Below are 15,035 nucleotides of genomic sequence, written 5' to 3'. Positions count from 1 at the left end.
CTTCCGATGTCTTCTGAAGGTTGTATAGCTTGGGGGTCCTTGGCTTGGGGGGGGTCACATAACCGCATCCCCTCCAGCATTTCTCCAATGAAAATAGGGATTTCCTAAGGAAAAGCAGGACATTCTCAGATCAGATCAGAAACCGGGATGTCTTCTGTAAATCCCGGACTGTCCCTGGAAAATTGGGGGCCTTGGAGGGTCTGCTAGTGCAGCTTCCTCTTCTCCCAGGGGCCAAGCAGATATCCTAACGGGAAACCGGCAAGTGGGATTCGAACACAAGAGCGACACTCTCCCCCTCCTGCTGTTTCCAGAAACTGGGATTTGGAAGCACTGAGGCCTCCGACTGCAGAGAGGGCAGAGCAGAGTCATCTCTGCTAGGAGCCATCGATAGCCGTCTTCTCCATGAATTTGCCCAATCCTCTTTTAAAGCCATCCAAGATGGTGTCCACTTCCAGTGGGAGGGAGTTCCGCAGGTTAACCACAGCTAAAGAATCCCTGGTACTGTTTGACAGCAGTGCAACCTCCTTGACGGAAAGGTTGGGTGGCCGCCTCTCTGGGCCCATTGATCTGTGGTGCCTGCATTGCCACGGGTTGGACTGGATGACCCTCAGGGAACCCTTCCGGCCGCACAATTGTGCGATTCTACAAAGCGATTCTATAAAACTTGATCGTTCCCTGCAGCAGGACCTGCCCTTTGGGACTCCCTGCCACTTGATCTCAAGCAAGTGCCTTCACTGCCCTCTTTTTGGCACCTGCTAAAAGCCTTCTTGCTTAGACAAGACAAACCAGATGCTTAGAAAGTTCGTAGGAGTTTTTAATCTGTTTTAGTCTGTTCTGTTTAGTCCTTACCGTCAAACACGGCCCGGCTGTACTGGGTGGTGGAGGCCAGAGGGAGGCAGGTGCTGTCGAACTTGTTGCCATAGTTGCCCACGCTGACCTCAAACTGGATGGCATCGTCCACGTTCTGCAACATGGTGGCTGAATAGAAGGCGGCAAAGAGAGAGTATTTCCTCCGGCGAAGGTACTTCTGCCATGCGGGGAAGAGGAAGGAGACAGACGGCATGGATCGGGCCCGCCAGAGTCTCGGAAGACCCAGAAATCGGGGCGTGGCAGTGTGGTGCAGTGGTTAGAGTGATGGGCGTGGAACCCGGAAGAGCGGGGTTCAAATTCCCACTCGGGGGGCTGGCCGCTACCTCCCTCTCAGCCTAACCCTACCTTGCAGGGTTGGTGTTGCGAGGATATTATGGGGGGGGGAGAGGCATGGACGCCACCTTGTGCTTTCCTTGGGGGAAATGCTAATAATAATAATAATAATATACCTGCCAGCTAGTCCTGAAAGCAGGAAGAGAGTCGCTGCAGAGACAAAAGCACTTTTGCGATTTATTATTATTAGAAAGGGAGAGCTGGAAGGCCTCCGCAGGGATCATATGATTATTATTAATTATCATTAAATGAAAATTAGGAGTCACTTCTCCTTTTTTTGCAAAAGCAACTCTCTTGTCCTCCAAATCGACCTGCTGGTCTATTAGGTGCCACGAGACTTTTCATGTCCAGAAATTGGCCGCCAGAAGCAGCGCCTGGGTGCAAATTGTCAAAATGTCTGGGAAAATGCAACCCCTGTTTGGGGTGATTCCCCTTAAAAATAGCTCCAAAACCTCAATTTTTTTTGAGCATGCAGCTAGACTGTAGGTTTTTTCTTTTCTGTTTTGAATGCTTCTAAATAAAGAGTTATAGATTAGAAGCACTGGTGTTGAGCTGAGTTATTAAAGACACCACGCAGACACAGACAAATCCATTTTATGCTACGTGTGAACTCTGCTAAGCTCTGACAACTGAGAAGAGTGGCAGCGCGCGAGTGTGTGGAAGTGTGTGGGCGCCACTGAAGTTTGTCGGAGTGCCAATAAATCAGATTTATTGCAGCGCCATTGCAGCAGACTCCGTGGGTCAAAGGAGTTACGACCCACAAACTTTAACAGTTTGCAAGGTGGATAGCAGGGAATGGCAGCTCTGTGATGTCTCTGGGAGGACCTGGCCTTGTGTCCGGAAGGGAAAGGGGTGTCCCGGGGGGGGGCCTCACCTCCACCAGCAAGATGTCATCAGGAGGGATGTCCCCGACCTTCTGCTCCACGTGGTCCACCAACTTGGTCTCCAGCTCTACCAGCAACCGGCCGCGATAAGCCACCCCTTCTCCCTGGGGGGTGGAGGAGAAGAGATCCAGCCAAGTCCTCCAACATTTCTCCCATGGAATGAGGGACATCCCACTACATCATGATAATTTCCCCATTTATAGCCCCCCACCCATCTCACTGTGTTGCCCCAGCCGCTCTGGACAGCTTCCAACATAGAAAAACATAATACAACATTAACTTCCCTATACAAGGCTGCCTTCAGACAGCTCGTGGGTTCGATAACTCCATCATGTTCCCCATGAAAATAGGGGTTTCCAGAAAGTGGCCCTCCAAATTGTGGAAGCTTCCAGTCAGAAGGGACCCTGAGGGTCATCCAGACCAACCCCCTGCAACGCAGGACTATGCGTCTGCCCCATGAGGGGATCGAACCTGCAACCTTGGCCTTACCAGCACCATGACGCATTGCTGTCTCCAGCTGTGGAGGCTGGGCAGAATCATGGTGGGTTGCCATATGTCCAGATTTTCCTGGACATGACCAGAAAATCCAGGGGGACTTCCGAAAAGCGGTGGTTTGTCCTGGATCTTCGGCAACCTAACCTAAAATGCTCAACGAAACTTGGGTTATTTCTCAACAACTTTGGGAATTTTCTCAGCCGTTTGTTTGTGTCCAGATTTTCACTTCTGGAAATATGGCAGCCTGAGGCTAGCTATTCTATACTGCATCAGTTATCCCTGCTAGTGAGTTGTACTTATTGAATTTATTAATTTGGGGTTTTCTTTTGCTATCAGGCTTCCCTGAATGCAATACCCACATTCAAAGATTCCTGCGCTTAAAATCCTGCTGTTTTCTGGGTTTCCTCTCCTGACATTTTGAACCTGACCAGGAAGAAATGCTCCGGCAGTGACGCGGACGGGGAAGAGAACGTCCCTCTTTCCACACGAGGAAATGTCAGAGGCTACGCCACAGCGTTTATCTCCATTTAGGGTGTCCGGTCGCGCCCCGGACGCTTCTCCCGACTTTCCTCACCTTTCCCAGGTTGAGCTCCTCGTAGGGGTCCGGAAATCCCGTGAACTCCCTGGGGCTGCCGTACAGGTTGACGTAACAGGGGCCAAAAGTGGGCAGGAAACCCAGCGCATCGTCCACTGCAGGGAGACCGAGAGGGTGAGACAGGAAGCAGTAGCAGCGCTGGCTTGAGAAATGTGGACTTTTCTGGACTGACCGGTGAGCTGGAAGGGGGCCGAAGCAAGCAAAGCGCCAGCACCCACCCAAAAGAAACACACAGGGGGTGGTCCGCTAGGGTGATGGGGGCCATGTCCCAGGACACCAAATTTCCGTAAAACTCATTTGTTTGTCTATTTGCTTGCTTGCTCACTTGTTTCAGTAAATCTGCATGCCATTTGATTGTAAAGTGGTTTGCGGGGGGGGGGGGGGGACAACAGCCGCATTTTCACTAAGGACTCAGCTACCTCACTTCAAAAACAGCATTTTGAATGTGTTTATAAACATGCAACACCAGATGGCGCCAGAGAGCATGAAATTTTTACACATGTTTTTCCATAGGGTTTTTTCCCCCTTTCATTAAAGGTAAAGGTAAAGGGGCCCCTGACCATTAGGTCCAGTCACGGACGACTCTGGGGTTGTGGCCCTCATCTCGCTTTATTGGCCGAGGGAGCCGGCGTACAGCTTCCGGGTCATGTGGCCAGCATGACTAAGCCGCTTCTGGCGAACCAGAGCAGCGCATGGAAACGGGGTTTACCTTCCCGCCGGAGCAGTACCTATTTATCTACTTGCACTTTGACGTGCTTTCGAACTGCTAGGTTGGCAGGAGCAGGGACCGAACAACGGGAGCTCACGCCCTAGGCTCTGTGGTTTAACCCACAGCGCCACCCGCATCCCCTCCCTTTTCATTACAACAATCTAATTAATGACTTATTTATAGCGTTTTTTCCTATGTGCAGATCCACCTAAGAAAAATTATGAAAAATACTTTCATTCCATAAGTTAAAACTTTTCAGGTTTTGTTGGGCTAATTGCTTTTTTTAAAACAATCAAGCGGCATATAAATTTTACAAAATAGATAAATGAATAATAAAACAGAACAAAGCAGCCATTACAGTTGGAGTCGGGACAGTAAAAAGCCAGACGCACTGCTAACACTACTAACAGCAACAAAACAGAGAATTGCACACAATTTTTAAAAAGAAGAAGTCCGGATTTTGAGCATGCACGAGTATTGGTGTCGAGTGCGAAAGGGAAGCCAAGTTTGCACGTGCAAAGGAACATACTGTTGGTAGCTGGGAAAGGCTTCACAGGGACAGGAAACTCCTCTGAGGTGCAAAGAAATGGGAGAGAAACCAGAATGTTAGGATCTCCAGGTCTCGGGGACAGAATCCGCACCCAGGATTCAGGAAAGGGGAGGTGGTAAGACCAGAACTCGTGAACCAAAGAGGGGCAAAGGAGGAGAGGAGTTAAAAAGAAGCCAGGCATGGGGTCTGGGGGCTCCTAAACCCCACGTCTCCAAGGGTGGGCACAGAAGGGACCCAAAGGGTCTTCTAGCCCAACCCAATGCAGGAATCTCAGCTAACAAGGTGCTTTGGAACGCTGATGCTTCCAAGCACTGCACACTGGTCTAGGCAAGCACCAACAACCAGCTGACTAATAATAATAATAATAATAATAATAATAATAATAATAATTTTATCATTTCTACCCCACCCACCTGGCTGGGTTGACCCAGGACTCAGCTACATTCGGAAAGAAACCACGATTTGAGTGTACTATAAACATGCAACACCAGAGGGCGCCAGAGAGCAGGACATTTTTAATATCACTTTTCCATAGGGTTTTTTTTTTCTTTTGTTGTAAGGACCTAATTTCTGACTTAATTAAAGTGTGTGTGTTTTCTCTGTGTGTGTGTGTGTAGATCCAGCCCCAGCCACTCTGAGCCACTTCCAATACATATAAAAACACAATAAAACATCAAATATTGATGTTTGGGATTGATTGTTGAGGATTGCAAAGAGCCACGGATCTGCTATGGGGCAGTGCCTACAAACCGGCCACATCTTTGGCCCACAGCTCAGAGGTTCCCTATTCCTGCCATGAAGAGAGGAGGGGGTGATTTGGGGGTGGAGGGAATCGAAGAGAGGAAGACCAGCAGGGCAGAAGCCACCAGATATTAACTGGGGACTCATCCCCAATTAACTGTGGCCTCGTTCTTTTAAGCTCCATGTCCAAAAGCCTCCCCCCCACACACAAAAAAACCCACCCTCCAAAGTGCTTCTTTGGAGCAAACGTCAATTTGGGTTTTCCGTGTGTATGTGTACACTCAGAACTAAAGCTAATGTTAAAGTTAAATTTCCCTAAAAAAAACAGGAGCGTTTTTCTGGGTATTACAAGCACTGACATCCCCAAGCGTATAAGAAAATTATTTTTATATGCAACCTCGGCCGCGAGAATGCTCCTTGCGACATATTGGAAAAGTGACAAACTCCCTATCAGAGTCGAATGGTTACTCAAATTGACAGAATTATCCTCCCTTTTGGAAAGAATCAGAGATAAACCCAGACAAGAGTTCATCCTAGAATGGGGCAATTTCAAAAATTATTTGAAAAATAGCTGTAACCTAAACACATTAGTTGCCTTTGAATGATTTCTGTAAATAATATATATGATGGGAAATGATATCGAAATAGAAAAGAGAATTTTTATAAATCAATAATGGCAAATCAAAGCAAGATGTTTAATATAAAGGAAACATGGAGAGGATGGGAAGTCATTGGTTCGTGTAGAAAGCACAGTTAAAATTGCATGCATCTTTTGTGATATTTTTACTGAACTGATGATAGTGAAGATGACTAGGTGTTGTATATGGAAAATGAATAACAAAGCTTAAATAAAGAAGAAGGAAAAAATGGGGTTTTCTGCAGAGAGCTGTTTGCTCCCATTGAGCTTTAAAGAGTGGCTTTTTGCAGGGAAATCGCCAAAGCAAAAAAGAAAAAAGAGCGCTCAGACATAGACTGTGCCTGGAAAAAGAGGCAAAAGGTAAATGCGGAGAAGCCCTGGGACGTGCCAGAACAGGATTGTCCCAAATGCACAGTAAATGCAACTGGCACAAGGGGAAACTCTGTGCCAACCTCCTGCAAGCAAGAAACCAGTGTGGGATGAGAGATCCGCTCCACGTCCCAGTAGGGAGGAGTTGCGGTGGACCGCGTGGCCACCCACTCCCCACCGGGGGCGGGGAACCTTGTCCCCCGTTGCCTGGGGGATCCCGGCCACATCAGAGCCCGGCCAGCCAATCTGCCTGCTGGCCAGGGGGACGTGGCCGGGGCCGTTTAAACGGAGGAGTGAGCCAGAGGACTTCCTCTTTGGCTCGCTTCCTCAATCACCCGCCCTCCCTTCCTATTTTGCAGGTTAGACAATGGCCTTGCTATGGACTTCAGTTGGTCGCCTTGGTTGTCTGAGGGGCCTGGTAGGAATTTTTCCACTTGGCAAATTGACCCTGGCCACTTGGTTTTCGCCCACCTCGTAGCAATCGTCACAACTTTGTTAGGGTTGTGGTTAGGCATTGTTTGACCTTGTGTGGGGAAGGGGAGGTGTGGCCATGACCTGCCCCTCCAAGCTTAAGGGTATTCCATTAAAGGAATCCGGGGGTGTTGTTCTAGTCTGAAGCCCGGCTGGGGGGCTAAGGCCTTGACACGACCCCGACGGGAACACCAGCGGGAGCTTGAGTTGGTACGCATCGACAGGGCTCCCCCTACCGGTGGCTTACCCTTACTGGGGACTTCCTGCACAATGGGCAGGAGTCAGATATAGTCAGATCCAATCAATGCCTAAGCCAATACCGCTCACATTCTGTAATTTCAATAAAGTTGTGGCCAAAATTTGCCCAGTAACATAAACCTAATATCCGTGTCCTTGTGTGAGTTATTTCCAACGAGGGGGTGGCTACGGGGTCTCGACACGCAACAGGTGCAATGGGAAGGCTGGTGAAAGCAGAATACAGCCTCCATTCTTGGTCGGATCCTCAGCCTGGGTGGGCTAAAGAAGTCCCACCCTCTTCACTTTGGAAGTGATGCTCTCTGACCGCCAGGAGAGCTTGCAGTTCAGACTCCAGTTCAGACCCAGGAGCTGAAAGGCCCCCTCTTCCCAGCTCCTTAACCCTTCCCCCCCCCCAACTCCCAGGAACGGGTCGGACGCTACGGAGAGCGGTTGAATACCTTCCAGTTCCCCTCCAGGAGCTGAGATCTTGGACATGCAGAGATGGATTGTGCCAATGATGTCGTTGTGAGTGACCCGGTCCCTGGAAAAAGAAGGGCTGTTTTTATTTCAGCGTCTTAGATTTGGACTTTGTAGACAGTTTTCGTTTTCTTCTGCTAAAACTCGGAGCTTCCTCCTTGCTGGGGCACCTTCTTAAAGAAGATCCCTCATACCTTTGCAGGGGGTGGATTAGATTAGCCATGTGGGATGTAATCCACTGGGAGCAGTCAAATACAACATTCCTTGTTTTCCTAGAATGGACATGCAAGGGGATGTTAGTCCAGCCAGTCGAAACTTCCTGTTCCTCCTGGCTGGAGCACCCTTCCCTTGCATGTGACTAGAGGTGGGCGTGACCTTACCTGTCCAGGTAACAAAAGGACGAGTCACGAAGCATACCTCTCTCTTTTCACTTCCTTCTTCATTGGACCAGCTTTTTAGCTAGGAATGCTCTGCTAGCTCTCAACTTGCAGAAGCACTGGGATTATTCCCCCATATGGGGTAGATCCACATGTACATATTTGTAACTACGTCTGCCTTTAGGAATCCAACTGTGAACTGAACTGATGTGAGTAAACTTCTTTCATTGACTTTAAATAAGATTATGGCGTCTTTATTCTTTTAAGGGGGATTAAAGGGAATTTACAATTCAGTCTGAGACAGACTGAATCATATAATAGTGAGAGGCTCACACGAGCCTGTAACCAGCTATCTGCTGTGCGTGTAAGAAAGGGGAATGTAACTCTGCTACATAAAGAAACTTGCGAGCGCAAGTTAGGAAGGATATTAATAAACAATATATCCTCTCCTGCCGCCCTGAACATTCCCACAACCCATGGGGTTCCTTCTGCTGAAACCCAGAGCTTCCTCCTTGCTGGGGCACCTTCTATAATAATAATAAATAATATTTTTTTATTTATACCCCCACCCTTCCCTGTTCAAAAACCGGGCTCAGGGTGCCTAACAACAAAATTAAAACATAAAATACAGTATAAAAACATGAATAACAATAAAATTCAAAAATCGATTAGATAATCCCCAGGGCTAGCTGGCTGAAGTGATCCTACTTGGGCCAGCGAGGAGGCCAGGGGAGAATTAGCTGTGGGGTCTCAGAGCGGGTGATCTTCATAAAAGGGGAGGGGGAGGGAAGAGAAGGGAAATAAAAGATCAGGCTGAATTCAAATTAAAGGCCAGGCGGAATAGCTCTGTCTTACAGGCCCAGCGAAAGGAAGTTAAATCCTGAAGGGCCCTAGTCTCCTGGGACAGAGCATTCCACCAGGTCGGAGCCATCACTGAAAAGGCCCTGGCCCTGGTGGAGGATAGTCTGGCTTCCTTGGGGCCTGGGACCTCTAAACTATGGTTATTCATGGACCTTAAGGTCCTCTGCGGGGCAGACCAGGAGAGAAGGTCCCATAAATACAAGGGCCCTAAGCCACAAAGGGCTTTAAAGGTCAAGACCAGCACCTTGAACTTGACCCTATACTTCACCGGGAGCCAGTGCAACTGGTAAAGCACTGGGTGAATATGCTCCCATGGCAGAGACCCCGTGAGGAGCCTCGCTGCAGCATTCTGCACCCGATGGAGTTTCTGGGACAGTTTCAGTAAGATCCCTTGTCATTTTGCAGGGGGTGGACTAGATGACACATGGGGTCCCTTCCAACTCTACAATTCTATGATTCTATGACACCGGGGCGGGGGGAGGGAGTCTTGTCCTGCTGCTTCTCCTGGGGGAAACTGCTCTTTAGCACTCAATCGGAGTAAAAAAAAACAATAATTCAGATTTCCTCCAGATTGCCATTTGCTCCCATGTGACACTGAAAAGTCTCCCTTCCCTGCCTTGTGCCTTAGAGGAGCAGAGTGAGAGCCAAGGAGAGCCCAACTCCTGCTTGACTCACCAGTCCACCACCCGGATCCTCATCCTCTCACACATTGATGGAAACTAAGGAAGGAAACACAAGAGGAGACGGGAGGTCAAGGAGAGCAGCTCAGCAGGACGCAGGATCATGCCCGGAGTGCAGGCCCCTCTGGCGGCTCACTCCCCATTGCCAAACAAACCCCTGTGTTGCAAAGAGAACGTCAGCAATGGGCTGTCAAGCCAAAGACGTAGTCGACCTGATTCGATGTCCTTGCAATTTATTGTATATAGGCTCTGCCACTCGAGCTGTGGGGATTTGGATTGGTGAACACCGATCACGTATTCGTAATGCTAATTTGGAGGCACTTCTCGTAGAATATTTTGTTTCTCATAATCATTCAGATACGGATCTATTATTTACAGTTTTATGAGTGAATCAGAAGGCAATTAGCATCAGAAAAGATAATGAGCGACAGTTACGGCAGCAAGAAACACGGTTTATTTTCATGTTTTAAACCATTTATCCAGGGGGTCTCAACTCTGAGTTAGACCTTAATTGTTTCATTTGATTATTTGTATTTTCTTTGTACTGCTCATTTAATCCCAATTTCCTTGTATTTGTATTGTTACTGTGCACTGTACCATTAAACTCAACCTCCTTGTTATTAGCATCACCTGGAGTTGGCTTTATATGTTTCTCAAAAAAAAATGTTAGTAGCAGTGACTACATTATTACATGAGCACTGTTCCACAGCATTTGATATTTTCATTTTTTTCCATTCATTTGAAATAAGATGGGGTATGTACTCTCCTTCATTGCCGTTTGTATTATAGTTTATAATTTTTGTAAAGTGATATGTCATGCAGGTAAATTTTATTTTCAGTTTATGAAGCATTCTATATCCTCCCACCACGCTGACGAAGAATTCTACGAAACAGTAGTCAATATCCAGAATTACTGTTCAGTGTTGGACATCATTGTTGAATACACAAAGCTTCACAGCTTGTCTTCCACTGTACAAAGTTTGGTACCTCACTTCATTTAAAGATTTCCAGAGACTTTGAGACTAAAGATTTCATTTTGAACTTTTTATGATTTGAAGGAATTCTATAAAGATTGTCTATTGCGTATGCATATGGTCATCGTGTCGCCTAGACATTGTTGACACTCACCATGGCCGGCAGAGTGACGGTCTGGTTCCACTGGGGGTTGGCGTTCCTCTCCACTATCTTGCTGCACAACTGCCGGAGGGAGACAAGAGTTTGGGGGTCAGGGAGAAGGCAGCTTCCCTGCGCATCATCCCAAAATAACACCGGATCATGATCCTCAACCCTCCCACCCCAGGCAGAATATCAGGGTTAAATGTGGGGAGGGGGACTCAGAGAGGGGAGCCCTAGGTAAAGAGGCCACACGCAAACCCCCTTTTATATTCCATATTTTTTCCATGTAAGGCAAGGTTTTTTGCTAAGAAAAAATTACTCAAAAATTGGGGGGTCGTCTTATACACGGGTGGTGAATGCACAGGGGTTGGGGCTCTGGTGAGGGTGGCCTGGACTCGGGTTTGGGTTCTGGCGTGTGCAGCTTGGGTGGGGGTTTGGACCCGATTTCTTCATTTTGGGTTCCAAGTAATTGGGGTCGTCTTATACACGGAAAAATACGGTACTGCTCTGAACACACGCATGGAGGGAGCCAGCTCAAGCCTGCTTGTGAAGGCTGCTTTTGACCCATTTCTGTGCTATGGGGAAGGTCTGGGTGCAAGAAGGGGCGATGCCATGCAATTATGTGTTCTGCTACGCTTCTCAGACCCACTTTAAGGGCACAGCAGAGGCTAGATAGCCGACGGATCCATTGTAATGCCCAAGTTCACACCCAGAACCCAACTTTTGGCTTTCGGAGACCTGGGGGTCTTTTGTGTGCCCCACTCAGGGAGCAGAGGCGGCTCACCATTTTCCCGGCAAAGTTCACTTCCACAAAAGGATCCACCAAGTTCTTCTTGCTGCTGTCGAAGCCAAAGATCTGCTTGACGCTGTCCAGGACGGCATCGTCCACTGGGAAGAAAGAGAAACTGAGGCAGGAGCAGTGGGAGGAAGGCAGTGCGGCCAGTTTAACCCAGTCAGATGGGCAGAATATAATAAATTAATTTTAATTTTAATTTGCTCTGAACTAATTTTAAGATGTATTTTTATTAATTGATTGCCTGTTTTTATGTTCTTTGTATACTGTGTTAGTTTTATGACGATAGCTGCCCTGAGCCCAGCTCTGGCCTGGGACGGCGGGGTACAAATAAAATCAAATACAAATACAAATTTGTTGTTGTTGTTATTGTTATTATAATTATTTTTCTCAGTGCTTAAGCATGTCTCATTTTTAGGCAAGCAGTCAACCGCCCGTCTCAAAATGTCATCGCCTGCTCTTTTTAAGCAACCAGGGCAGATCTACACACATGTTTTTTAACGCTAAAAGAGTGCAGGAATGGCCTCGATAACCAGTGAGCCATGTGACGTTATTTTTTTAACATTAATAATGCCTTCATAATATGTGACATCAGGGGGCGCTGCAGAGCGACCCCCGTCCAGAAATGAGGGAGACTTTGTGGAAAGGAAGCAAAAGAGAAAAAGCAAAGGAGTCTCTTTCTGTCTTGACATTTGGGAACAATATTTTTAACAGCATTCTAATAGCATTTTAAAGGTGAGCGCCAGCCCAGGAGCTCTTGATAATTCTATTATTCTATTCTGTTCTGTTCTGTTCTGTTCTGTTCTGTTCTATTCTATTCTATTCTATTCTATTCATTTCATTCATTTACTGGATTTCTATACTGCCCTATATCCAAGGCAGTTCAGAGAATAAAAGCAGAATACAAAAGCACAAAATAAATCATCAAAATAAAAACAACCACTACCTAATTGCCCAATAATTCCTGCTTCCTCCTCATCCAGGGATTTTCCCTGCATTCTCCTACTGTTTCCCTTGGGAGCACAGCCAAGGCCTCCCTTTGTGGCTGGATGTCCTCTTTGCTCCTCCCCCCACGCTCTTTCTGCAACTGCATTCCCCCCCCCCCAGCCCTGCTCACTCTGGGGCAGGTCCTCTGCTCGGTACACCTTGAGGGAGAAATGGGCCCCTCTCAGAGAGACCCCCGTCGCCCTGAGGACGTTTCCTTCGATGTCCTCCTTCTCTTCGGCCGTTTCCTTCCTCTCCACCTGCAGAACAAGCGGCGGGGGGGGAGGGGAGGATAAAAGGAGAGGACTAGGAATTCACCCTTGGAGCTTGCAAGGAAAACTGTACCTGTTGAACTTCAGGGTCCTGTGCACCTTGATTCCAGGCACTGTTCTATGAGTTCTAGGACTCTTATAAAACGATGCAAATAAAATGTTTCAAGGGTGTTTTAAATGCATTATACAAATGGGACACTAGATGGCAATGGCGAGATGATGGCAATTCCAATCTGTTTTTCAAAACATATTTTTCTAAAGCATTTTTTATGCATCGAGATCCCACCCTGGTCTCGTTTAGTCAAGACTAATGGTTGTTCATCTGTTGCCTTTTTCCCAAGCTGGGGCCCAAGGTGGCTTTCAACACGTTTAAACAATGCAGGTACATAAAATATAAAAAGCTAAAAACGCATGCAGGATAGCCATTAAGAGGCCATTAAACTGGAATAATCATTAAAACAATGGTTTTTTTGGAATGCAGATGATAAAAATCAGTCAAAACAGCACAGGGCTTAAGGACAGTGTGTGGATTCTGGGCTGAATGTTGATTCTTGGCACAACAGAGTGTGGTCAATAGCATTGACTGAGAAACTAACATGCCAGGTGAGAGCAGCAATATACTATATATTCCTTTTATAATATATAGCAATGGTTTATTGAATACATAAATTGTTCAGGCTGCAGCAGGAACCAACACAGCACTCCTGGAAAAACGGGGCAGGATCTCTTAGAGCAAGCAAATGAAACTTTTAACACACGGCGTGATAAAAGTCTGCAATTTCATCAGTGGGGACAAGTTACAGTGGTACCTCTGGATACGAACGGGATCCGTTCCAGAGCCCCGTTCACATCCTGAAGTAAACGTAACATGTGACTGCGCGCCTGCACAGGTCGCGTTTCGCTGCTTCCGCACATGCGCATGACGTCATTTTGAGCATCTGCGCATGCGCAAGTGGCGAAACCCGGAAGTAACACACTCCGTTACTTCTGGGTCGCTGCAGAGCACACCCCAAAAATACTTAACTTGAAGCTACTTCAACCCGAGGTATGACTGTACTTGTTGTTTACTGTTGTAATAATTGTTTTCTCAACATTTATCTTCTGTACCATGAACATAAATAAAAAACTGCATTAAAAAGAAAAGGCATGGGTCCTACAATGATGGAGTTTCTCTCCAAAGGATTTGGGGCCCAGCATGTAAGATCCCCCCAATAAATTTCCACCCCTTCTGGAGATGAGAAGGCGTCACAACCAAACCTCCTTCTTCTGCCCTTTTTGTTAAATTTAAAGAAATACTCACAGGCGCTTCGTCTCCAGGGCCCAGGACGTACAAGCTGACCTTCAGGTAGCCTTTAGCCCCTGCCGAAAAATCCTCTGGATCGGAAAGGAGGAGCCACTTTCGGAGGAAGGCGTGTCCTGCAGCAGGAAGAGAAGTGCAAATATCGAATTGGCACCCAGGAAGTAGGAGGAGATGCCATTGCTGATTGATTCTGGGCCACGTTCAGCGAGCTCATATATAAAGCCCTTAAGAACTTGGGACCAACTGAGCTATGGACACACAAGCTCTACGTTTCCCTCTTGCCAAACTTTCTTCTCCTTCCACCCCTAGTTTAATAAAGAAAATCATTCAGTCCTCTGGATAAAATAGTTTCGACATCTCGGAAGTGGCAAAGCACATTCCCTCCCCACTAAACTCATTTATCTATGCTAAACAAACCAATTCCTTGCTAAAACGAAGTCAAGAGGCAATCGAGAAGCAAATTCCACTCACTGGATTCGGCATAAATTGTCCCAACATCCACCTGCAAAACACAAGCACAGAGAATCATAGCGTTGGGGAGTTGGAAGGGACAAAAAAGGGTCATCTAGTCCAACCCCCTTCAACCCATTGGAAATCCTGAATCGGGGAGAGAGGAATCCCTTTGCTTGCTCCCCAGTCTGGCCAATGTGTGCAGCCCCCACCTCGTTGAAAGACCCCCAACCCACTTTTCCACCAGGTTTCTGTAGGAAGTGGCCATATGGGGGCTAAGCACAGCTAGTGTGTCTCCCATATCATCCAACATTTCTCCCATGAAAACAGGGACGTCCCGTTCCATCGTGTTAATTTTACTGTTTATACCCCACCCATCTGACTGGGTTTCCCCAGCCACTCTGGGCAGCTTCCAACAAAGATTAAAAATACATTAAAATGTCACACATTAAAAACTTCCCTGAACAGGGCTGCCTTCAGATGTCTTCTAAATGTCAGGTAGTTGTTTACCTCTTTGACATCTGATGGGAGGGCATTCCACAGGGTGGGCGCCACCACCGAGAAGGCCCTCGGCCTGGTTCCCTGTAGCTTTGCTTCTCACAGTGAGGGAACCGCCAGAAGGCCCTCGGAGCTGGACCTCAGTGTCTGGGCAGAATGATGGGGGTGGAGACGCTCCTTCAGGTCTACTGCGCCAAGGCCATTTAGGGTTTATAGGTCAGCACCAACACTTTGAATTGTGCTCGGAAACATACTGGGAGCCAATGTAGGTCTTTCAGGACCGGTGTTATGTGGTCTCTAGCTGCCACATTCTGGATTAGTTGTAGTTTCCGAGTC

General features: G+C 47.4%; 1 protein-coding gene across 8 annotated transcripts in view; it reads right to left on the bottom strand.

The window, feature by feature from the left end:
• The window catches only part of DYSF (dysferlin), a 191,700-nt gene that overhangs the window by 136,520 nt on the left and 40,145 nt on the right, over positions 1-15,035 (bottom strand). For 4 of the 8 annotated variants that reach the window (XM_081020617.1, XM_081020621.1, XM_081020616.1 and 1 more), the window contains exons 10-20: positions 14,223-14,253; positions 13,752-13,867; positions 12,313-12,439; positions 11,187-11,290; positions 10,415-10,483; positions 9,282-9,325; positions 7,350-7,432; positions 4,416-4,457; positions 3,157-3,272; positions 2,078-2,191; positions 850-1,027 (exon numbers count right to left, since the gene is read on the bottom strand). In XM_081020617.1, coding sequence (XP_080876743.1) covers positions 850-1,027; positions 2,078-2,191; positions 3,157-3,272; positions 4,416-4,457; positions 7,350-7,432; positions 9,282-9,325; positions 10,415-10,483; positions 11,187-11,290; positions 12,313-12,439; positions 13,752-13,867; positions 14,223-14,253 — 1,024 coding nt within the window. The remainder of the gene's footprint in view (positions 1-849; positions 1,028-2,077; positions 2,192-3,156; positions 3,273-4,415; positions 4,458-7,349; positions 7,433-9,281; positions 9,326-10,414; positions 10,484-11,186; positions 11,291-12,312; positions 12,440-13,751; positions 13,868-14,222; positions 14,254-15,035) is intronic. The other 4 variants (XM_081020619.1, XM_081020622.1, XM_081020618.1 and 1 more) reach the window with 1 other exon arrangement.

Source organism: Podarcis pityusensis (genome assembly GCF_964106645.2).
Source record: "Podarcis pityusensis genome assembly, chromosome: 9".
NCBI classification, from domain to species: Eukaryota; Metazoa; Chordata; class Lepidosauria; order Squamata; family Lacertidae; genus Podarcis; species Podarcis pityusensis.
The sequence above is the reverse complement of the archived record's forward strand: the minus strand, read 5'-3'. Positions and strand labels throughout refer to the sequence as shown.